Source organism: Platalea leucorodia (assembly GCF_965183815.1).
Source record: "Platalea leucorodia genome assembly, chromosome: 12".
Classification (NCBI taxonomy): domain Eukaryota; kingdom Metazoa; phylum Chordata; class Aves; order Pelecaniformes; family Threskiornithidae; genus Platalea; species Platalea leucorodia.
Window position 1 is genome coordinate 3,355,426 of NC_138834.1, and position 22,831 is coordinate 3,378,256.

The 22,831-nt window shown below is 47.2% G+C and overlaps 1 protein-coding gene across 7 annotated transcripts in view; it reads right to left on the reverse strand.

The window, feature by feature from the left end:
- Positions 1-22,831, reverse strand: part of ULK1 (unc-51 like autophagy activating kinase 1) — an 82,665-nt gene that overhangs the window by 4,813 nt on the left and 55,021 nt on the right. For 3 of the 7 annotated variants that reach the window (XM_082325363.1, XM_082325367.1, XM_082325368.1), the window contains 13 exons: positions 21,481-21,646; positions 20,134-20,194; positions 19,701-19,790; positions 15,540-15,665; positions 11,802-11,953; positions 10,890-10,973; positions 10,073-10,332; positions 9,245-9,429; positions 8,293-8,408; positions 7,561-7,704; positions 4,801-4,988; positions 2,232-2,410; positions 1,982-2,100 (listed from right to left, as the gene is read on the reverse strand). In XM_082325363.1, the coding sequence (XP_082181489.1) occupies positions 1,982-2,100; positions 2,232-2,410; positions 4,801-4,988; positions 7,561-7,704; positions 8,293-8,408; positions 9,245-9,429; positions 10,073-10,332; positions 10,890-10,973; positions 11,802-11,953; positions 15,540-15,665; positions 19,701-19,790; positions 20,134-20,194; positions 21,481-21,646 (1,870 nt within the window). Of the gene's footprint in view, positions 1-1,981; positions 2,101-2,231; positions 2,411-4,800; positions 4,989-7,560; positions 7,705-8,292; positions 8,409-9,244; positions 9,430-10,072; positions 10,333-10,889; positions 10,974-11,540; positions 11,664-11,801; positions 11,954-15,539; positions 15,666-19,700; positions 19,791-20,133; positions 20,195-21,480; positions 21,647-22,831 lie in introns of all 7 variants that reach the window. The other 4 variants (XM_082325369.1, XM_082325364.1, XM_082325365.1 and 1 more) reach the window with 4 other exon arrangements.

Below are 22,831 nucleotides of genomic sequence, written 5' to 3' on the forward strand. Positions count from 1 at the left end.
GAGGCAGAGAGCAGTTTGCACCGTGCAAGATGTCTCACGCACCCCCAGAAGCAGCAGACGTGCCAGATACAAAGCTTCTGCTACTTGCTGGGTGATGACGTGCCGTGAAGAAGTACGTGACTTGCATGTGGAAGCTGTTGGAGCAGAGCGTGGATGAGCAGCACTGACTAAGCAAGGGAATCTCTCTCGGGACTCTGCTGTTCCAGAAAGAAAAGACACTGATGCCTGTGAAAGGCCACCTCCTTTCCTGAACCACGGCAGCTCCTACGGGAAGGTTACGGGGACGGAGAATCGGGAATCAAATATGATTCTGGGGAATTAAATAACAACCCAAAACAGCAAGCAATGCCACAGGCTTGAGGCTCCCTAGCTGCGCGGCATGATCTACACAAAGTACCGAATACAAACTCCCACCAACATCTGATGAGTATTAACTGCTATGTGCACATTTGAAAATCCCCACGCTGCACGATTTGCTCCTGGGGGAGGCAAATTAACCCACGCCATGAACCAGCCTCTCCCAGCTACGATGCAGAGGGGCAACCTCACATGACAGCCAGGCCTCGCGACTAAATCTAGCCTTACCGGGCAGAGATAAGAGAGCAGAGAGCCAGAGAAGAGACGGCCTCCAGGAAGAAAGGCTGCTGTAACTCTTCATCGGAGGCACAAAAACGCAACCCTGTCAGGGCCAGGCTGTCAGAGCACCCTTGCTCAGAAGGAATTTGAGAGGGAGTGAGAACCCCAAAATTCGTGGGTGACATCAGGAGGGCGAAATGAAAGACTCCATGAGAAGAGAGTCAAGAGAGACTATTTAAAACCAAAGCAAGATACAAATACAGCAATATCCTCCTCCACGGAATTCAGTCAGAGCTCTGAGCTGTGCCCAAATTATCAGGAAAAAGAGGATGTCTGTGGGTAGGGACCCTGCCTGGCACACACTGCCCAAGGACACTCCAGGGCAGTGTCTTGTCGTACTTCCCTGCTTTTTCCATATACATGGGACACAAGTACCTTGAAAACTCTCTTGTCCTCGCTGTGCCCTGAAAAACCTCGAGGGAGCAGCCTTTTGTGGGGAGAGAAACAAGAAAAGACACCCTTGCCCAGTTCCCACATGCTGAAGGACAAATCACACTACGAATCTAGAAGGTGCAATCTGCCCTGAAAAGGAATAATTTATTTGGGTTATGACAACCTTCCTGCTAGCCTGAACTTGTGGAAGATGCGTAGCTAAACCTGTGTATCTTGCTCCATACTGCCTGCTACAATGTATGTGTGCTCATCATATTTAACTTCTATTTTTTTTTTTATACCCCATCCCAAGGCAGCACGAGTACTTTCAAAGACTAAGCTCTTGGGGAAGGTGGCTGATGGGTCAAGTGCTTCAAAAAGCTCCCTCAGTACAATGGTAGTTTTAAAATTATTTTTTCTAATCAATCACTGAATCACAGCCAGCTCACATCACAAGCCAGCCAGTCAGATGCAAACGCACGGCTGTAACACTAGCAAAGCAGTGACTCTGGCACTACCAGTATTTTACTTCCTGTGTTTTTGTTTCACTTGAAAAATCATCACTGCCACGACAGGTCTCCATTTGCCAAGTAAGCACTTCCTAGGACAGGCACTGTGTAATTAAATTGGACTTACGTCAAGTACAAATAAGCACCTGAGACAGCGATGTACAAGGAATCAGATAAGATACCTTCCCCTCTCGCTAATTAGTGCTGAAGGTTCTCACAGGGGCATGAGCAGGAGTTTTGAGACCTAAAGTCAATGTGAAGAGAGGAACATTCCCCTCAGTGCGAATAAGACAAAAAAAAAAAAAAAAAAAAAAAGACCTGGCTGTGCAAGGGGACAATAAGAAATAAGCCCCTGGGCGTACTGGTGGGGGTTCACACTCTCTCAATCCCCTCCACACCCTTTGCGACACTTAATACTTTCATTCCAGGCGCGTCCTTTGTGCCATGTGCCCAGCAGCCCGTACCTTGCTTGACGGTGGAGGAGAGGCACAGCTTGCCAGCTTTGATCTGCTCTATGGCCATCTGCAGCCCCGAGGACAGAAGCTCCGCTACTTTCAGATACAGCACGAGCTGCTCTGCATAGCTGCAAAGAAAGCACATTGCGATGCAAACAGATGGATGGGACAGCGGTAAGTGTCCCGAAGGTAAGGATACCTGGGGTGGGAGGAGTGACAGAAGACCTGGGAGCAGGGCGGCTCTCTCCTCGGTCCTTACCTCCACTCCCGGCTGAGGAGGCTGATCTGGTCGGCCACCACGCTCTCCTGGAGCTGGTACTCCGATGTCACTGAACTGCTCATCTCGCCGGAGCTGCCTTTCAGGGCGGCAATTTCCATCACGTAGTGGACGAAGGCCAGTGTGAAGCGGAGGCTGCGCAGGATGTCGGTGTGCTCTTGCTGTTGAAGGGATGCCAAGGTGGGAATTACAGAGGGAAAGCTGGCATGCCAGGGAGGGCTGCTCACCTAGAGGTGGGCCCGCAACTCATCCCAGCCTACAGAAATAACACCTGAGCCCCAAACCCCCCTACGCCTCTGCTTTGGGCAGGGACAGCCAAACTCAGCCTCGAGCCCAGCTCCTCCTCCACAGTAACAGCAGCAAGAGACAGCCACAGGCCAGAAATTTCCAGGCAGCTCCCTGGAGAAGTTGGTGAGACTTGCTCCAAAATTACATGCCCCCTTCCCAAGGAGGATCCCAGCTCTGTGGGACTCTTCCAGAAGCCAGCCAGGAAGGGGGAGAGACCATCTGCACCACGGGCCCAGCTCTGGCTCCCACCACAGCAATGCTGGTACAAAACTGAAAGCAGGTGTGGATTTCATGAGAGTGACAACCTCCTATGCCACAGAAAACTGCAAACAAAGTCTGTCCCACCCTACAGCCCGGCCCTCACTTAGCCCTTGGCCTTCATAACCTCCCAGGTCAGTGCAGTGAGCCCTGGGTGAGGTCCTCTGAAGGGACAGCAAGGACAACCTTTTATCTGCAACTCCTGTCCAGCTAGCGAGGGAAGAGAGCCTCTCCACTAAGTGCCACGTTCATTTCAAAGCAGTTTTGCCTCTGCTATTACAGATCAAAGGGGATTATCCCCTTTATTTATGGGAAGCTGCGTTGCTTAAGTCACTGCAAGCATTTGTGGGAAGTCAGCATTTGCGGAAAAACTGAATGCTTGTGCGTCTGCAAAAGGAATTGCTGCCTGGATCAGACGCAACTCCATTGTTCATACTCTCTCTGTAGAGAAGTGGCTAACCTGCTTGATCTTCAAATATTCAGTGGCTCAGTTCATTCAAAGGGGGCCGGTAAGGATGTTTCCTACATGAATTTATCAAAAAACCTCCATACTCAAGTTGTGCAAGCTTTTGTTTGCTAAGGCAGCGTTGACTATCTGAAATATGAATCTCTGCTCCCGCTACCTTGCCACCTGGACAGTCCAGTATGGTTAGGAAGTGTTATCTCCATCTTCCTCTATTTTCTTTAAAAGCAGAGGAGGAACTTGGAGATTAAGTAATTGCCAAGTCATACAAGAAGTTTGTGGCAGAGCAGGAAACTGCTGAGATCTCGCAGCCTGGTATCTCTAACCAATGCCCAGTCCTTCCTCTCTGCTTACACAGTCAGCTTCCATTAATTACGCTGGCATTTGTGGCCTCATTTGGCATCACAAGAGTCTTTCCTTCCGTAGCCATCTCTGTATTGTGCTTTTAAAGCACTGCAAAGAAACTAAAACCTAGCCTTCAACAGAAGCTGAGCCGAGTGCCATTAACAAGATCAAGCTGATACTTCCTTAGGATGCTTCTCTTCAGACCAGTGTGTGAAGTGGTGGCAGCTGGGACCTCACCAGGTAGGATGCTCAGTTAAACTCACTACTATTGCCATCACATCAATGCTGAAAGCCCTAACCCCGTGGCTCTGCAGGTAATTAAGCAAATGAATGCAAGTCAATGCATAATTGACAAAAAAAAAAAAAAAAGAGCAAAATAAAATCTGAAGTAGAAGAGCAAACCCACATCCTTAAAACAATGTATGCATATCTCTGCGGGTATCTAGGGGTTTTTAGCAACATCAGCAAAATTCAGATACCAAGAGCCTTCCCCAGTCCCAGATGGCCCAAGGAGGCACCACAAGCAGAGCTGAAACCGTGACTGAATCTGCTTCCCACCTCTACTGCAAGTGGGCAGCCTGACCTACATTTCAAATCTATCTCAGCTACAGAAGCATTTGCTCTGCTTCAGCCTGCAGCGAAGGGGAGCCTGGCAGCTCGACAGTCTGGTTCAGCAGTTTTGGTGCAGAACGTGGTGTCCCGCCGCCCCCGTTAGTAACAGAAGTGTCAGGTTTACTTTTTTCAGCTCCTTTCAGCAGAGGCTGTATCACTGCCTGACTCCCCAGCTGCATGCAGCAGGCAGTCCTTCGACACACTAAGCTACTCACGCTCTCAAGTCAGCTATTACTGGTGTTGAGCCTTTTAAAAGGGAAAAGGCACAGTTTCTTCAGAAACTGTTAATATAGAATGCATCAGATAACTGATGTTTCCAACCTGCAATTTCAGCTTTGGAAATGGTGAATTTTAACCCTGGTCATGGGCTGTTTCATGAGCTAAACAACTTGGTAGCAGGCTCAAAAGTCACTGCTAAATATGCCCTGGGCTTTCTAAGCACGGCACTGGCCTAGCTCTTTTGAAGCCAGCCTGCTCCATCTTTGGAAGCAACCCCCTTGGCTGGAGTCATCTGACCTCTGGATTGGCTTTACTTTTGTTCCCCGCTGTCCTTTGCCCCTAAGATTGTCCCTGGGATATACCCACCTCCATGAGCGTCTCTTCGGGCAACTCTGGTGCCTCAAACGTAACAGCACCTTCCAGGTTGGCTGTGATCGGATCAGCAAAAGCGTACCGGAGATTTGAGGGGCCTTCCACAGCATCCCCACCAGTTCCCACTGCCAAGTGCCTTCCGCTGAATGAGCCTCCAGAACTGAGAGAGCTGGAAGACCCCACTGAGAAGAAAAATAGGCAAAGGAATTAGTGAAGATATTAATAGTAGGCCAGGTATTGTTTATCCAGCAGAGGGGACAATCCTGTAGGATCCGGGATCCTGGCTCTGACAGGAGCCAGCAACAGGTACTTTGGAGGAAGATGCAAGGACTCTTGATGCGGAACAACCACTCCCCAACATAAGCTCCTTAGCGACTCAGTTAGACCAGCTTACAAGCTCAAGCAGATTTAACGCACCTTCCAGAATGTCTGTCATTTATGGAGACTACTCAGAAGCACTCTTTTTTTCTTTTTTGTCCAAACACTTTCTGAATCCTGCCATGATATCTTGGGCTGATTTTTATCATACACCACCACAGCCAGCTTCCCAATCATGAATCAGTGTGGTTTGAGCCCTGGTTCCCTACCTTTTACACCACCACTGAATGAGCACCTCTGATAAGCGAGGTTTTTATCATGGTTTTAAAACAGCAACCATTTACATGCAAACCAGGGGAGCTTTCCATTACATGCCCTGCACTTCTGCTTCCCCCTCTTTAAAAACAGGAGGCTGGGCAGAGAATAAGTGACTTCAGCTGAGCCAAGACCCTAACCTCAGGATTCAGGAGACCATGCAAATACGGTGTCCATCAGACAATTCCCTCACCATCATCTTTTCCCTGAATCCACCCTAAGAGCGCATTGCATATAAGAGACGGACACTTCAAAAGGGATTTGTGTCTCAGACTGTTCATAATACATTCACCACTTGCAGAGGGCTTCATATCCCACTGACACAGAAGGATATATTCTGTCTGACAGGGGGATGCCAATACCAGCTACAATACTCTGCTAATTCTACCAAGGCGATATTCTCCACTGTCACTGATCCTTTGGAGGGAGATGTTTCTCTTCTACCCATGAATTTAATTTGCTGCCCTACCCTGCCTTCAAAAGGTTCAGCAATACATTGCACAACTGATCTGCAGAGAGGCGCAGTCTCCTCTCCTCCCAGAGCTCTCTCCCTGTTGGCAGCTATGCTTCAAAGCTAAGTGGATCATCAAAGACTGGCAGAGTATTTCCAGATATTTCAGAGAGAGGAAAGGACCAACAACATCACCTTCTGGATAGCCTGTAATTCCAAGAGGCTGTTTGCAGAAATTGTTATGATGACTGATGAAAAGGCTCTGCCTTTATATCTGTCAAGTGATCTTACTCATGGCTTGTCCAAGCACTTGGGGTGCAGAGTTTCAGCTTGCAAAGCACCCCTTTTCACCACTCACTTTGTGCGTTAACTATAACATGAGGAGTTACTGCACTGACCTAACAAACAAAGCTTGTCAAGCAGCATTGCTTTGACCACCTTGACCCAACACTGCGTACGTGTTGTAGGTTCACTATTCAACAGCCTTCTCTTCCAGGGATTCCATCTGAGATCTTGACTGTTTGGCAGATGGTTAAGCATCCCAGTATCAACCTGCTAAAAAGTGGTGCTTGGATCTGCTTCCAAATTGCTATTATCCCCGCAAAAGCAATACAGCAAGTCTGAATTCTCTATTCATAACATTGCAGTAGCAGCCCGAGGCTGTAGCCAGCATAGTAACCCCATTGTGCCACAGGCCTGTCAGACACTTTGTAAGAGTCTCTGCCCTACAAAGCTTACCCTCTAAATAGGCAAGACAAAGAAAGGATTATGGTCCCAACTTTGCAGACTATCAAGGATGTGAGTGGCTTTAGTTATGATGGAAATCCAAGCCATACCCAGGAACTGAGCCCATGTGTCCCCCCATCCCAGTCAAGCAGCTTATTCGTGGCTACATCCAAACCTTCCCTGCAGTAATTAAGAACAACAGTCGACTACATTCAGATGAGGAACAGCCAAGATGAGAAACCAAACAAGCCAAAAATGCAAATAAAAGTGTCCAAATATTTTCTTAAACTGAACAGAGACTCCAACTTCCAGACGCACTGTCCCAAAAGGGCCAATTACCACAGCCTCAACTGTTGGCTGATGAGGCCAGAGCACTGGTGTCTTAAAAGAAGTATCTGTCAAGCAGGAGTGCATTTCACCATTTCCTACTTAGGCAGCTCAAAGCATAACTAACACCACTAATAATTTTGCATACAGAGCCATCCTGGCCCTTTCCTAACGGTACTCGTACACTGAAATTGTTGGGCACGGATGGTCACACTTGTCTTTTATAGCTCATCCAAAACCCACAGGGAAAACGATCAGAACACAACACAATCTTTACGTTTGTTGACCTGTCAGCAACAGTGGGTCTATGAACAGCTGCAGCGTTATTCCTGAAGCAGAGAGAAATGAAGTAAAAGAATAGTTTGCCTCTCTCTTCCAGTACTGGAAAACCACTATACGGCATTAGCCGTTGTGCCAGTGCCAACCGTTATCAGCAATAACCGGGGTTGGCAGGAGCCAGCATGAGAACCTCAAAGGCATTTAGACCAGCTGAGCTCTACGGACTGTGCTCTGAGCAGCCCTCTGCCACCACCAGTGTTCAGCAGCAAGGAATTCAACACATCGCTCTGCCCCCAGGCATTCCCACTGGAACAGGCAGGTAGGTATCAGCCCTTTACCTGAAAACATCCTGGTCCTCGTGGTCTGTGGGGGGGTTGTTCCACTGGGAGGGGATCCGACAGTAAAAATCACTGGGGATGGGCTGGCAGAGCCCCCAGCCCGGGCACCAGAGTGCAGGGTCCCTCCGTAAGCACCTGAGGGAGCTGGGGAGACAGTTGAAAGGTGCAGACTGGCATCACAGGAAAGTTACTCAGAGCATGGTGTGCCTCACCCAGCAGTTTTACGTTCCTGCAGACTCTCTTGGGAGACAGTGGTTACCAGCACAGGCCAGCGCTCCCTTTGGAGGCATCCCCCGAGAACACGACCGGGCCAGGCTGGCGTGGACTACAGGACACGAGCCTGGGCAGCGTCACGCATTGCTGCAGCTGTTCTCCCCTCCTCGCTTCCCAACCTGCAAGCCCAGGAAGACCCACCCTTGCAGAGCCATTCATATTTGAACCGCCTGGCAGAAAGTCTCCACTTTCACACTCCACACTCAGAAGGGGCCAGAAGAGGAAGCCCTGCCTACAAAAATCACACCACTAGCCAGCAGTTACACAGCACGCGTAGCCCACAGACCTTTGAGCGCTCCGCAAAAGAAAGCAAACATCATTACGCTCCTCACACACGGCAGTCGCTTCCTTTGCCAAAAGCCATCAGAAAAGCAGCCTCCCATTTGTAGGAGGCATGCAGGCAAACTGTTCGCCCCAACCCAGGACATCCTGCCAGATCTGCCTGGCCTCCCCACCTACCTGCAATTTCCATTGGCTTCTCATTGTTCAGGCTGTCGTTGCTGCCAGCTTCTGAGATCTGTGCCCCAAAGGCTGCCTTCAGAAGCAGGTCAGTGAGCCTGCCTGTGCTCAGAGATCTAAAAAGAGGACATACAACATGATGCAGAAAGTCAACAGGTGCAAGGTTTTGGCTAACTTCCACCCCAGTTTGTGCCATTCCTGGTCCACAACCACTTCATGCTACACAGCAAACAGCCCGGAGCTGAAATAACTACTCTTCCTCTTTCAACAGAGGATCTGAAGCACCTCCTGCTACTTGCAGAAAGCATACAACTACCGTGACTGCCTGCAGTAATGCAAGTACTGACTACAGCATTATTACAACACAATTTTTCTTTGATGGAAGATACAGAAATTAATATCAGAGGACTCCTCCAGATCACTGAAGAAAGCTGCAGACTGCAGAGGCATGTAAGAAAAACTTAAGACTAACACCTGAGTGACTTTGTATCCTGCAATGCTCATGACAGTCAGCATATGGCTTTCAAACACACCTCTGGTCTGAAGACCTGTGCCCACTGTTCGATGGACAAGGAACACCCGTTAACACCCTCTCATCCACGACAGGCACAGGCTCTGCAAAGAGCAAGGCATGCATCTGCATAATTGTGGGGAGTCTGGTCTAATAACAAAATCCTGCCTCCCCACTTGATGAAACCTTGGATGCTAAACACAGTGTGAAGCTGCAGACAATCTTTCATTTTATAAAATCTAGGCCACAGCCTGCCCCTGTAGAGGAAGACTTTAAAAATCCGCATCATATCTGCTTGCAACCCAAGAGTGCTAGCAGATAACTACAGAATGTTTACAGATGCTACATTACAACTTCAGTGTTAGCTGGGGTTTGAAATTTGCCCCACCCGTCCTGTATTAGGGAATGAAGCACCACTGTATAAAGCAGACTACAGCTCACCTGCCCTTCATCTCTTCCACAGGCCTCAATCCCAAGCCAGTTTGCTGGCAGTGGAAATGACCCATCTCCTTCAGATCTGGCAAGGTCTTGTTCCGTGTCGGAGTCATCATGACCCCCTGATGTGCCAAGAGGGTGAGGAGATTCTGGGAACTTGGGGTTTTGGGAAACTCAAACGGGGACACAGCCTAAGAACAGAAAAAACAGAGATCTGCCTTTAAAACAAATAAGGAAGGTTCCCCTTGCCCCCTCGTTTATCAAAATTAAATTGTATGCTTAACAACCTTCCTGAAACAAAGAGGTAGAAATCCCACCCACGCAGTTACTTGTCCTCAATCCCAGAAAGACTAAAATGAAAGGACAACAAACTGCTGAAAATGTGTAGCAGCCTAACACAAGCACAGAGAAAATGCTGTCACAGTGCCAGCTTCGCGTGAGACACCAGGGCTGTCACCTGCTTAACCGTCTGCCGTCTCTGCTGGGGATTCCTACCGGACACGCGCTTGCGTCGCAAGCCGAGTCGCTGTCTGCAAACCAGCCCAGGCACCGCGGTTCACTAATGCGCTTCTGCCTAATCCAGGCAGCTCCTTTTCATTGCCCGTTTCAAACCCTGGACTCTGCTCAGATGGTGAGCGCTGCTGCCAAGTGACATCCGTCCACTAAGAACTGGGACGCTGCCCCATTTCACACAGATCACTAAACAGCCCTTGAAGAAAAGCTAACGAGTGGTGATAAATCCAGGTCAGAGTTATCTGATCATGCAGTGGTTCACCCCCAAATAACCTAACAGATCAAGCTGTGAGAAACCCAAAAGCAGACTCCTTGACATACCTTTGTGGGGGAGCCCATTATAGTTGGCAAAGGGCTTCTCTGCATGAACTCGGACAGCTTCGGTGAGGATCTGAGCTGCCGGCAGTGCTGCAAGCCGTGAATCTGCAGAGGCTGGCTGACTGGGCTATGACCGAAGTGAGCAACAAGAGGATCAGAGTGCTGCTTGGTTATCTTCTGCCTGCAGGAATGCAAATCCGACAGGTTGGGAGCGCTGTGGAGCCGGGAGCCCATCCCTCGAGGAGAGTGTTCGGCCGAGGAACCTGGAGGGCCCAAACACAGCGACAAACCACATCATCTTCTGGTTCTAACATGAAAAGCCAGCCTGATCCCAGGATCCACTGCTAAAACATCTACAGATCAAAACCTTCAGTGGATGGCCACAATGTGCCAAGCCTGATTGGGGTTTGACTCTCCAGGAGGAAGAGACAACAGGGACACAGAAGCGTAGCTTCTTTCCTTCGCTGCAGCCCTTACAGAGAAACAGACCCTGACTGTCAGAGCTCAGCAGCAGGGCAATTACACATCAAGCGGGCCACTTGGCAGAGGGGGAGTTGGGGGGGTTTGAGATGTGTTTCCTTCACTCAATCCATTGACTTCCAAGTCACAAATTTGAATTTCTGTGACACAGGGTCTGTCAGCACTGGAAGAGGCTGGCTGATGGGACGTGAATGGATCAACTCCTACCAGCACACAGAAATCCTGGCTGGCCAAGCATCCAGAGAAGCTGCTGAAGGACCATACCCGACCTTGAACGCCCTGAGACTACGGTTCTGGCCCTATCCATAGGAATAATGAAGGAAGGTAAGGACCAACGCACCGGCGACAGGGACCCGGCTTCTCACTTCTACGCCAAGAGAAGAGGGGATAACAGTCTGGCTGGGCTGCTCTGGGATTGTTCCGACTTTGAGGGAACACAATAAAAAAAAGTTTATTCAGTATTAAGTTTCCATAGGCAATAACAACACTATGCATCATCTGTTTTATAGAAAGATGCTAGTTATCTCTCCCATCTTCTCAGCCCTAGCTGTGTAGTGAAAAGATCAACAACTCCTGTAAAAGGATGAAAAAAAGCTCTGTCTGGTATTAGTTTAGCCAGTTTTAGTCTGACTTTGCAGTGATATTAATTCAGAGGAACAGAATATGAATATTTAGCATTTCCCCACCAGCAGAGACTAATACAGGATCGGAGGCACTAGGGATATAGAATAGCTGGTTACATCAGAGTCTGTTCTTTTATAGAAAACAGCAAATTGCATCAGTTGTACACTGGGGTTTTTCTTATCCCTTCTCCACGTGAATTGCTTGTTAGCATCTGCGTCAGGCTACCAGATATTCAGACAGCTACTTTTCAGTCTGAACAGTGAAGTTCAAGCCCTTCCAAAGCTGGTCAGAATTCTGCTCTGACAACAATTGGCTGACATTTTTTCTCACCCCAGCCTGAGCCAGTAAACAGATACTTTGCACTTACAGAAGTCCTCTTCAGAGGGCAGCAAAACGTTTGATGCAGACACCAAAACAAAGCTTGCCTCTCCTGAGGCTAACAGGAATTTTGCTCTCCATTCTACTGAGGCCAAAACACTTGTCAAATAATCTATTGAGAAGAGCCATGGGAGAATACAACAATCTGAATTCCCTATTACCTGGCAGCTACAGCTGGTCATAACCTCCCTCTTTACAGGAAAGAGGCAGGTGTTTTATTAAGGCAGCAAAACGCCAGCTGACATCTTACCTTGCGGTGATGGCATAAACGGCTTGGCACCACCAAAGGAGAGCTTTCTAGAGCTGGGCACAGGTCCATGCTCTCCAGGATAAGGAGGGGAAGCACCAGTTTTCGGAAAACCAAGAGGACTTGTACTGCTAGACCTCCGGACCGTACCAGACCTTACAGGAAACAACAGCAGCACAGACGTTACTCCAGATGCCAGTACAGAAGAGTAAGGAGAACAGTATCACCAGACACACACACACACAGAGCTACTTCCACAGAAGCTGAGCTTCACGACTGTTTATCCTGGCTCAAAATCCCACTGTTCTAGGACTACACCGATACAGATTACGACGATAATCCTTGTTCTCAAGAGTTTCAATCCAAACAAAATTTTGCAAAACAAATGAAAAGAAAGAATGAGATTAGCTTAGCTGTAAGCAGGAAAGCCTGTCATTTTTCAGAAGTCACTTTTAGATGCTTTCAGGTATCCACACCAATCCTGAACAAGACGGAGTTTCCTATCTTGCCATGTCTTGTTTATTTTAAGGGCTTATTCAAGTGTCCCTCTTGTGCTGAGCCACTTGCTCTTTTGTCAGAGCAGCCGTTTAGGTGGAAAGCTCTGCGAGTGCAGGTCGTACGATGCGGAGGTAAGCTGTGCCAAAGGCACTCCTCCGCAACAGAGCTTTGACTCGAATCAGAAGCTACAGAGCAAAGCAGAGCAGTGTGTGGCTGTCACATCTGAAACAGTTCAGTACTACCCAGAGGAATTTCTTTTTGGGCTGGACAGTCAGAATTGCCTGGGCTCCAAACTCCTTTATCTTCTTGTGAAGCCTCACCTTAGGGAGTTAAAATTAATTTGTACAGCCCACACGTGCAGGAACCTCAAGCGTTACCCAGCTGCTGAAATGAAACAAAAGAGGAAACTAGACTAGTGGGAAAGTGAGTACAGCCACGCCATCACTCTGGAGAGAGATGGGATTATTGTACATTAACTAATTATTTCTCAATATTTTAATGTTTTCACCCCTCGTTAAGAACACACAACCTAAACTCTATTTACTGAAATGCCATTTATCCTCTGCAGGCTCCTTCACCAAGATTCCCATTACACTCCTCTATATGAGAAAACAGTTTTTTCATCCAATCCTTCATTCTACTCTCAATTTGTAAACATTTTTTCCCTTGTTAAAAGAACACCAGTCTCAGCCAGTAGGTGGTTTTATGGACAGGAATCAGTGAATATGCTGAAAAAACCCCTCTGTGCTCAAGTCACTGAAAGATGCTGTCACCGAGGTATGCTGCCTCCTCTCCCAGTGACGCTGCATTAAGCGGTATCTGCATTAAGCGGTATCTGCATTAATAGGTATCTGAACAGAAGGTACAAAGGCACAGGGGTTTCAGCAGCGCAAGCAGGGCTAGCTACATTACCCACGAATGGCAAAGTCATCCTGATGAAGTGTCAGGACATCTACTGAACAACACTACTAGGTATATGCTTTACTTTATGCCACATTTCAGAAAAAAAAAAAAAAATTAAATAAAAAAAATTCTCTATTTCAGTAGTTGAGATACAAGAGTTTGATCCACCACCACACCCATTTTCAATGTGTAACTACGTTTCTCAGCCAAATGAATCCACACTATATTTACACGCTTGGAAAAAAAGGAAATCCTTTGAAATTTTAACCTAAAAATCACTTCTGTTCAGCTTGCTCCAGATTCAGAGACCTAACGCTCATCAAGTGCCTGGCCCCGAAGCTAAATGAATACACAACAAGGAAACGGACACCTGGCAAGGTGAAAAGATACCTAGATGTTCAGTGGCAGAAAGCATTGCTCCCCCATGTTTTTAACTCTCCAGAACAGGAGTCATCCAGAAGGCTGAATATTATCTATCGGGAACTTGCAGAAAAAACCACCAGCTGACTGCCACTGCTGAAAGATGTGGAACGTCAAATGCCACCCTACGAGACATGGGATAAGCAAGCAAGCAGATGAGCAGGACAGGTGATGCGGCCAAAAGTATGCACACATAATTACCACCTCGACAAGCAACCTATCTATCCACAGAGAAGCTACATTACACAGGCATACACCAGCCAGTCAGATGACAGTGGTCGATTTTTCAGAAACAAGAGTGTACGTCAAGTCATTTGACTACAAACATGACGAGGCACTTGGCTGTAATGGCCTATTCGATACACCTGATGGAAAAGTGGAACCAAATTCTAAATGCTTGATGAAGATTTCTCCTTCCATTCCTGAAGGGCGTCTACTGAATTTGCTGATTAGAGGAAGTGATGGTGAGAGATAAATATGGCTTCCTGGGGCAGGAAAAAAACATGACGCCAGAGATTTTGAGAAGATGCTAAAAGCAGAGCGTGAATCATCTGATTGCGTCCATTCCTCGAGTTCCTCTGCAGGGACAATGCTAATCTCATCATTACACAGTGCTGACTAAAAGGAGCAAAACATGACAATTTGATCCCCGACCGGTAGCTGCAGGCTGTGAACCTGAGCTCAGCAGCCCGTCACCAGGCCTGGGGTAGGCACGGCGTGCCTGGGTGCACCTTCTCCAGAGCTCTCGCTTTATACACCACATGGATAACCAGGACTCTTCTGTGAGTTCCAACACTAACAGGGTCCACGAGTTCTGCTGTAAAAAATACACGGCACGTAGGAAACAGGAAGGAGCTTATCACAAAACCTGCCACACACTCAAAGAAGTGAACATGAAATAGTATTAAAGTAACGCTGGCACAAAACAATCTCTCTGCTGATCCCTGATTAATATCAGCATATCCTGTCTCTACTTTGGGGTTCACTCTGAATAAGCCTTATCCTGAATTAGGCTGGCTGAAGCCCAAACTTAGGCTGACATAGGTATTACCCTACTTCTGAAATCTAAACTTTAACTAATCCAGATACCAAAGCAACTCATCCAAAAAAAGACGTGACACCTCATAGACACCTCTGTTTGAACACCCCTGCTGTACAAACTCTTTCAGATCCTGCACGAGTCTCCTTCCAACCAGTCTACAACCTGGGCTGCCACTGTCAACCCAGATTTCAAACCTGTAAGAACCAGAAATTACACATGAGAAGAGAGAGAGACCCCACGTGTCTTGGATGTACAAGGCATTACCACTGAACTCAGAAGGTCAGCTCTACAGCTGAAGGTTGGCATCCGGGTCTCCCTGACGGCCTTCAGAAAACATGCTCTGCCTCACAGGCAAAAATTGCTCATGACTTCATCAGTCCTGGCTGCATAACCACATTAACATGCAACTCGTGTAAGACACATCATCTATGGTGTGACTAGCTACAGGAACCAATTAAGGTAAAGTCAGGTAAGTTTTGCAGCCTCATCCTTTTAGTTGTTTATCTCAACCTTTTCCTTTTATAAAGGCATCTGCCAGATGGATGGGTCTCTCTGCTTGGACACCCAACTCACAGCTGGCATGGGAAAAGCTGGCAGACTCAAAGGGGCCCAGCCTGCACTGAAAGTTGATGGGAGCTGTCTCACATACATGCACACAGACAAAATTTACAATATACGGTAACAAATAAATCTCAACGCTGCTACAAAAATATCCCAGAACTATGTTACCACCTAACACACACCACACTGGCTACCTACAGCAAGGGGGAGAGCCCATCACACAGGGAAATTTTCAGAGGTACAGAGAACAAGCTGTGAAACAACCCCCAAGAGCCCCCGCACTGACGTTACCCCCGCCTCCCAGCCGCAGCACTTACCGCGGAGAGGCGTATTGATTGGGAGACTGCAGGTTCTGCTCAATCCGCCGGTAGTTATGAATTTGCGTTGGGACCGGAATGGGCACGGAGTGTCCGTACTTGCTGCTAGAAAACTGACCTGGCCGGCTGTTGAAAGGAGACACACAAAGAAAGCTTCTTGTAAGGCGTGGGCCTTCAGCCAGGTCATCGGCGGTTTTATCTTCATAAAGCAACCGTATACGGGGAGCGTCCCCTTGGCTGCTCTCGGGTTGTGGGTTTATACTGGGAGGCAGTTCAAAGTCATATCAAAGGGAAGTGGCACGACGCATCTCCTGAAAACAGGCACCTTCCTTCCAGCACGATTCCCACCCACAGACTGGAGTTAAAACATACACCCAAGCGCACCACTCCCTCCAGGAAAATTGGAGCCCTGCTATTTCAGGCCACAACTGGCCTAGTTTCCAACAGCTCAGATCCGCGGCCAAAGAGCACATCATTGAACAGGGGCTAAACATTCGTGGCTCACAAAGGACACCAGAAAAGGTTTTGCTGCCAAGTGTTACTTGCAATTCATGCAGAGGCACTGCTGCAGCAACGGCATCTCCATGAAAGTCGCAGCACGCCACGAAGAGAATACAAACTTGTGGTGTATATCCGAGTATTTGCAAAGTGAACTACAGGATGGAGAAGGCAACTGAGGAGTGAATAAATCTAGGGGACAGGAGCTAGTATCTATATACCCATCAAGGTCAGCTAGAATTTCACACACAAAATGGGACAGGTCCATTCTGCAAACTTCAGACTTCTTTCTAGTTCCATCCAAGCAGGCTGATCAGCTCACGTCCGATATCTGTTCCCCCATGTGACAGTTTGCCCTGTTACTCTTAGCCTGTACACCACACTATACACATACCATGCTATACAAAACCCATGCAAAACCGCATTTAACTAAGGAGCCACCTAAAATCTTTTCCCAAAGGCTCCAGAATTCTAGGATTAATTGCCATGGCAATGCTATTTACAACTGCCAACACCAATTGCAAGGATGTTGCACAATTACAGAAAGATCTTATTGGTAATGAAGGCTTCTGCAGTCTTCCTTGTTGTCAATCGAGGACACGTGCCTGGGTCTGCCCCTGGGAAGCAGTCAGTATCACTTCTTCGGGTCTAACACTCGGAGTGGAAGCATTTTGCATAAGATGAAAGGAATATTTAATTCAGCAAGAACATACATGTGTGCACAGGGGAAGAGAGAAGAGGTTGTGACTTATTTGGCAGTTCAAAGCATGCCATTACCAGAATTTATTTTTTGGGGAAGGTCAGTAGTACTCTGTGGTTTATGGTGATGGTGTTGAACAAAGCTGACCTGCAGGAACGTGTCTGCAGATCTCCACACTGTGCACATGAAGATGCTCCTCCATCGCAAGATAGTAACTGGAAGACATCTTTCAGCCTTGCTGAAAGTGATTCAGATTTCTTCGTTCCTCTCTCCATATGTCTACTAATTTTTTAAGTTCTATATATTCTTCCTTGCGTGCTCTTGTTTCTTCCATCAAGAGAACAGACCCTTAACCTGATGTTTGTCTCAGCAAAGGCAGCATGGAAGCCTTGATTATCCGTTGACATACAATAAAATAAAGGCATTCAAGGTTTCTGATTGCTCAGTGGAAAGGTGAGGCTTTGGTGTCTCTGCCTTCCATCAGTGTAAGACATGGTGTCAGACAGATATAAAGCGAACGGAGCTTTAACCAAGAAATCTGAGTGTTAATGTCAAACTTTGTACATATCCTGACTTCCAACATACATTTCAAATGCTATCTTTTCCATCTGGTCAAAGTGCTTTGGAGGAAAAGAAGTTCTCGGATGAAAGGATCCTCTCTCTCCCCAAGAGTTTTATCAAGTCCATATAGGAGCCAGGTTTCTCCACAAGGTGCAAGTTGTAAAAGAAAGCATCCAAGTGAGCTAACATATACTAAACCTACTAATTGGCTTCAAGCCTTAAAGAATGCAATTGACCATAAATTTGCAAAGACCAAGAGATAAAGCAGGGACAGGGAGTTTAATTACTTGGCAGTAATTAAAAGCTCTTTGAAAATGGTATTAAATCTATTGCTGTGCGATACATCCAAGGAATTACCTTTTGTTAGACTTATTAAGCATTTCCAACAAGGAAGTGTTTTAAAGAAAAAAGAAAAAATCAACTGTCAGCGTATTTTAATTCTACCTAGTCCTCATGCTCTTAGTTAACAGGGAGAACGGCTCTAGAGTGTACCGTAATATCCTAAGGAAAACCCACTGCTGGCCACTCTAAAATAGCCTTTGCTTTCTGTCCTAGTTGGACTGCATCCAGCACTGCTCGCTAGCCTAGAGCCACACATGAAAGGGAGAACTGCTGCTTGTAAGTGAGCAAAGACCGAGAGAAAATCAGGAGTCCCCTGCGCCAGTGAAGGCAAGCGCTGAGCCCACGGGCCTCACGACATCGACGGGCACTGAAACCCATGTTAATAGTAAGGGCACACCTGGCTGGCACCAGCTCAAAGCACTTTCAGATCAAAGATCATGCTTTACACTCTGGATTCAGAGTGACTGCTCCAGTCTTTCATTATTTATATCTTATTCCCCATCCTGGACAGGGTAGGAAGTTTTCAGTGTTTCTTTAAAGCAGATAGAAAAGTGAGAAGTAGCACTAGAGGGTTTGGCATCTACTCCACAGAAGCTGCTGGGAATGAGTAGGAAAGACAGCGAGAGCAGAAACACGTTTAGATCACAGCCACTGGCACTGACTTGCCACCTTGTGATTCAGTAGAATACGATGGGGCCAGTTTGGTGAAGGCAGCCGTGAACAGTGAAAAGTAGGCAGCATTCGTAGTCAACTTCCATGAATTTCCACTCACTGCTGTCCAGAAACAAGGCCAAATCCTTTATTAAAGACTGATCCCCAGAATGCAAAGGAATCAGTTAAGGAATAAGCTGTTAAAAAGCTTAGCAGGCGATGGCATAAGAAGCCTCGTGCAATTAAACTCCACGCTGTGGTACGTGCTTGCCAATTAATCTGATCACGTCAGCAAGGCTTTGAGCTATATTCTTCTCCTTTAACTTTGTATGCTTTGAGGCTATGTTTTGTCATTTTCTGGGCTCCGTTCACGTGACAAGTGTGTTCAACACATAGCCTGGGACTACATTTTCTTCTTAAGAAAGATTTTAGGGTCATCCATCTCCCAGTGTGAAATCCCCTTCAACTGTCCTCCTCCAACAGGTGCCATATTGACAGAATAGAAGATGAAAGCTGTCCTCCTTCCCCAGTAGGCAAGAACAAGATGGGAAGCAACACCACCAGTTCCCTGTAAGCTAAGCACATACCCTAAAGCTTCAAGCTCCAGAGTCAATGGGATCACCTTCCACAGACCACTAACGTCTTCTGAACCCAAATGCGTCCGGACCCGCTGGCGGCGCTGGGCAGCTAGTGCTGTTGTGTGTGGGCAGCTCTCACCTACAACATTTCTAAAGGCCAAAGCTGAGTTTATAGCAACTGGTTTAGTTGGAACTAACCCTATGACTGCACCTGTTTGCACTTGTTACTCCTACTCCTGTATCCTCCGTTAGTAAACAAGGCCCATGTAGCAGCATTACTTTATACAGATATAGTGCAAGAAGCTTTTCGGATCTTCAAGCAAACTACCAACAACTAAGTAGGCCCAGATCTGTCCTGCAAGGGGAGAGGAGCAACACTCCTCCACATCTGCCCAGTAATTCAAGCCTATCATAATTTCAGCCTTGGCTAAAGTGTTGTGCTCTAATTCACTGCATGAATTGAGAAACAAGGGTCTTTAGCTGGAATACTCACCGCCTCTGCAGGCTGAGCACAGAGGGGATGAGTAGCACACACGTGCCAGTGGAGCACATTTACTTTCTGCTTGAGAATAATCCCTGGCCCCGCAGGGAACAGAGTTAATTCCAGCTCTACTGCATTCTCTCCTAGCCCCTCCTGAGGGCCAGAAGAGGGAGAGACAGGCTCTGTAGTCGGGACTGATCAGTGCCCGAGGCTGGGGAGTTTCTCGTTACCCTTTAATTAAAGGAGACGTGGATCTCGCCCAGCACAACATCTGTAAAATCCCCTCCTGGCAGCCAATGGGTGTTCAATTAACCAATGTCGCATAGTCACCACTGAACAGTCTTTCTTACCTGGACGGGCTAGGAGAACTGCTGTATGGGGGTGAAGGAGATGGTGTCCTTCCCTGGCTTTCCAAGCCTGCTGAAGTCACCAGAGAACTCCTGAAGAATGACAGAAAAACACCCCAGCTGTTAGAGCCTGAGAACCAACCCTGCTCCCCCGCTACGAAGAACAGCAACAGAGCTGTGTCTGCCCAGCACCCTCTGCTCAGTCTAGTCGTAGGAACCCTGGGGACTGCCACGCTGCCCCACGTACACTCTAGTAATTCGGATGCCACATGCTGACGATAAAACTGAAAACGGTCAGCACCAGGCAGGTGACAGTCATCCCTGAAACACGAGGTAACTCAGCAACATCTTCCCTCCCATCCACCAGAACCCAAGAGTCCCTAATGCACAGCACGCTCCAGTGGCTGAACAATTTCAGTTGCCTTGGTGGTCTTACCCGCTGTACATCAGGCTGTCTTGGATTGGTTTCCCCCCTGCAGCCTCAACAGTTAAATCACCTGAGGAACAAGTAAGTGCAGAAACAGATTAATTCGAGATAATTTTCTTAAAAAATCTTTACATCTTCAGAGAAACTGAGATTTTGGGTAGAATTTCCTGCTCCTCCAAGACCTGCTGAGTTGCTTCTGAAGTCAGTGTTTTGCAAAGCACATGTGGGCTGAAGCTGATGTGGGTGCTGCTGATCCTTATACCCTGAAGTTTTGGAAAATTTAGGCTGAAAGAAAGTCCTTTTGGAAGGGGGCCCAAACCTGACAGAATCATTTGGTGCAACAGGTATATGCCCACTTGGTGCAAACAATTAGCTGCTGTGTAAAAAGACAGCGGTGTATGTTGCACACAGGGCTTTGAAACATCTGTGTCCTCCTAAGTGGCAAAAATGCAGGGCAGCCAAATGAGCTGGCAGCTGGATACACAACATAGGGGAGTTTGTGCCTTTGCCAAAACATCTGACCACTGGAAACATGACTAGCACAAGACAAGTGTATACTGGTCCCACGGCTGTTCCCAGGAAAAATACAGGTAACACTCAGCTCTTCCTTATCATAAGGATTGCACAGCAGAGACCTTTCACAGATGCCAGTTCTACCCCTCCAAATTCCTGTTTTAATGCAAGTAGTGCAACTGTGAAAGGAGGAATCACAGCATTTATCACCAAGTCCCAGCTCAGCACAGCATCATACACATGGTCAAGGTTGAACAATAGCCTTCTGCTGGTTAAGTAAGGACCGGTGCATGGACGTATTTAGGCATGTGGCTGAACTGGGGCCCTGGCCTCTATGTACATATATATTTTCAAGCAATTCCTATCAAAGTATAAACACATAGAAGTGCTAAAATGAAAGTCAAAATGTTTGAAGAAAAATCCAACTTATTTTAGTTTTTCTCAGGGATTTTTTCAAGTGTAAAATCCAGCTTGCTAGCTGAAATCCTGTTGTGGACTGTGATGCTGAGTGAAACTGAAGGCAGGATGACACGGGAATAGCTTCTGTGAGACAAAGACATTTCCCTGGGAGCCTACTTGTCTTTTCCAGTTGGATTTCCAGGTTCAGTCTCTTATTGAGGTCCCCGAGTAATCTTTACTCTCAAATCCTATCTTTGAAGGTAATTACAAAATATCCTATGAAACTAGCCAGCGAGACAGATGTCTCTTCCAGCTTGAGAACAAAAACATTCCTGTTATTGTCAAAACAGACAGGTTTAATCCCTGTTTCAACTTTCTAGTAACTATCCTTATATCCACATCCCCCTCTGCTTACAACGTCTGCATTTCCAGAAACCACCTTACTTGAGAACTGTGCCGGGACCATAACGAAGTCATCTGTGTCACAGGACGAATTCTTACTGCTGCTTCCAGCAGAGTCCTTAGATCCATGCAGAAAGCCGGGGGAATCCTGGGTAGGAGATGCCAGCGCCTTCTCCTGCAGCTGCTGCTGCATCTCTCCAAGGGACTGCTAATTCAAGAAGAAAACAAACACTGGCCTCAGCACAGCTACTTCATCATTCTGCTCGATCCTTTAAACTGAGCTGTACAAGGCTACAAACAACATTTTGCTGATAAACCAGGGCTGATAGTTTGCCAGAAGCAGCTGTTTAGTTTACTAAAAAGGAACAGCCTTTCATGTCCATGTCAGAACAGCGCATCTTTTGTTACACAAAACATACTACCAGCGTGTCTGATGCTCCCCAGATAAGAAAAAAATCACTTGAGGCATTGCTAAGGCTTTCTGGATCAACCACACATTTTCTACCAACTCAATTTAGTATCGCTGTGGAACAGAGAAGAGCTTCCAGAGATAATTTTGGTCGTTCTTCTGGGTTATGTTTTTTTGTTTTGTTCTTAAATATTAAACATCCAGTCTCTACTCACACTTTTGCAGTAAGCAGTACACAGGAACATGTACCTAAGTGTCCCTGCACTTTCTGGACAACCCTGTTTTGCTGTGGTGCTGATAAGGAGTTAAAGGCAGGCCTGAGGAAGGCTAAGCATTCAATAGATGAACACCTCACAGCCATCAGAGGCAGGACAGACCCTAAGAAGTCCCATTTTTCTGCCTCCTTCAGCCAAATGATGAATAGTCCCACAATCCTCATGTTTTGCAGACAGATGGAAGAGTTTAAGAAAGCTTTAAGACAGCTAAGACAGCTGAACTGCCCACGGAGTAGATCACAATCTTTATCCTCCTGCATTTTTAGGCTGAGAAAGACCTGAATCGGCTTTCTCTTTGGCTCTATTAAGACCCTGTTCACCCTCCAAAGACTCTCCTGCTGTACCAGTGAAGACTCCCTCTCAGTGTACAGGCAGTACATACAAGCAGAAGGAATTTTCCAGCTGCCAAAGTTGTCTCTTTTCCACCCGACCTGCTAGCTCTGCCCTGCAGACGTGGCATTTTTCACATGCTGAGCCAGCACACCTCCATCAGCAAAACTTCAAAATGCAGAGCGGGACCAGTGCGGTACACCTCAGACCCTCTGGGTCTGGCAGTGAGTCTGTATCATCCCTGAGCTTCCCAAACCAGGAAAGCTCAGGGGGAAGAGTCTGTCTTTCACACCATCTACCTATTCCTTAGTCTTACGGTCAGGAGGGCCTCAGCCAACAACCCTCTACTTGCAGCTGCAGCGGGGAAGAAGCTCTTGGG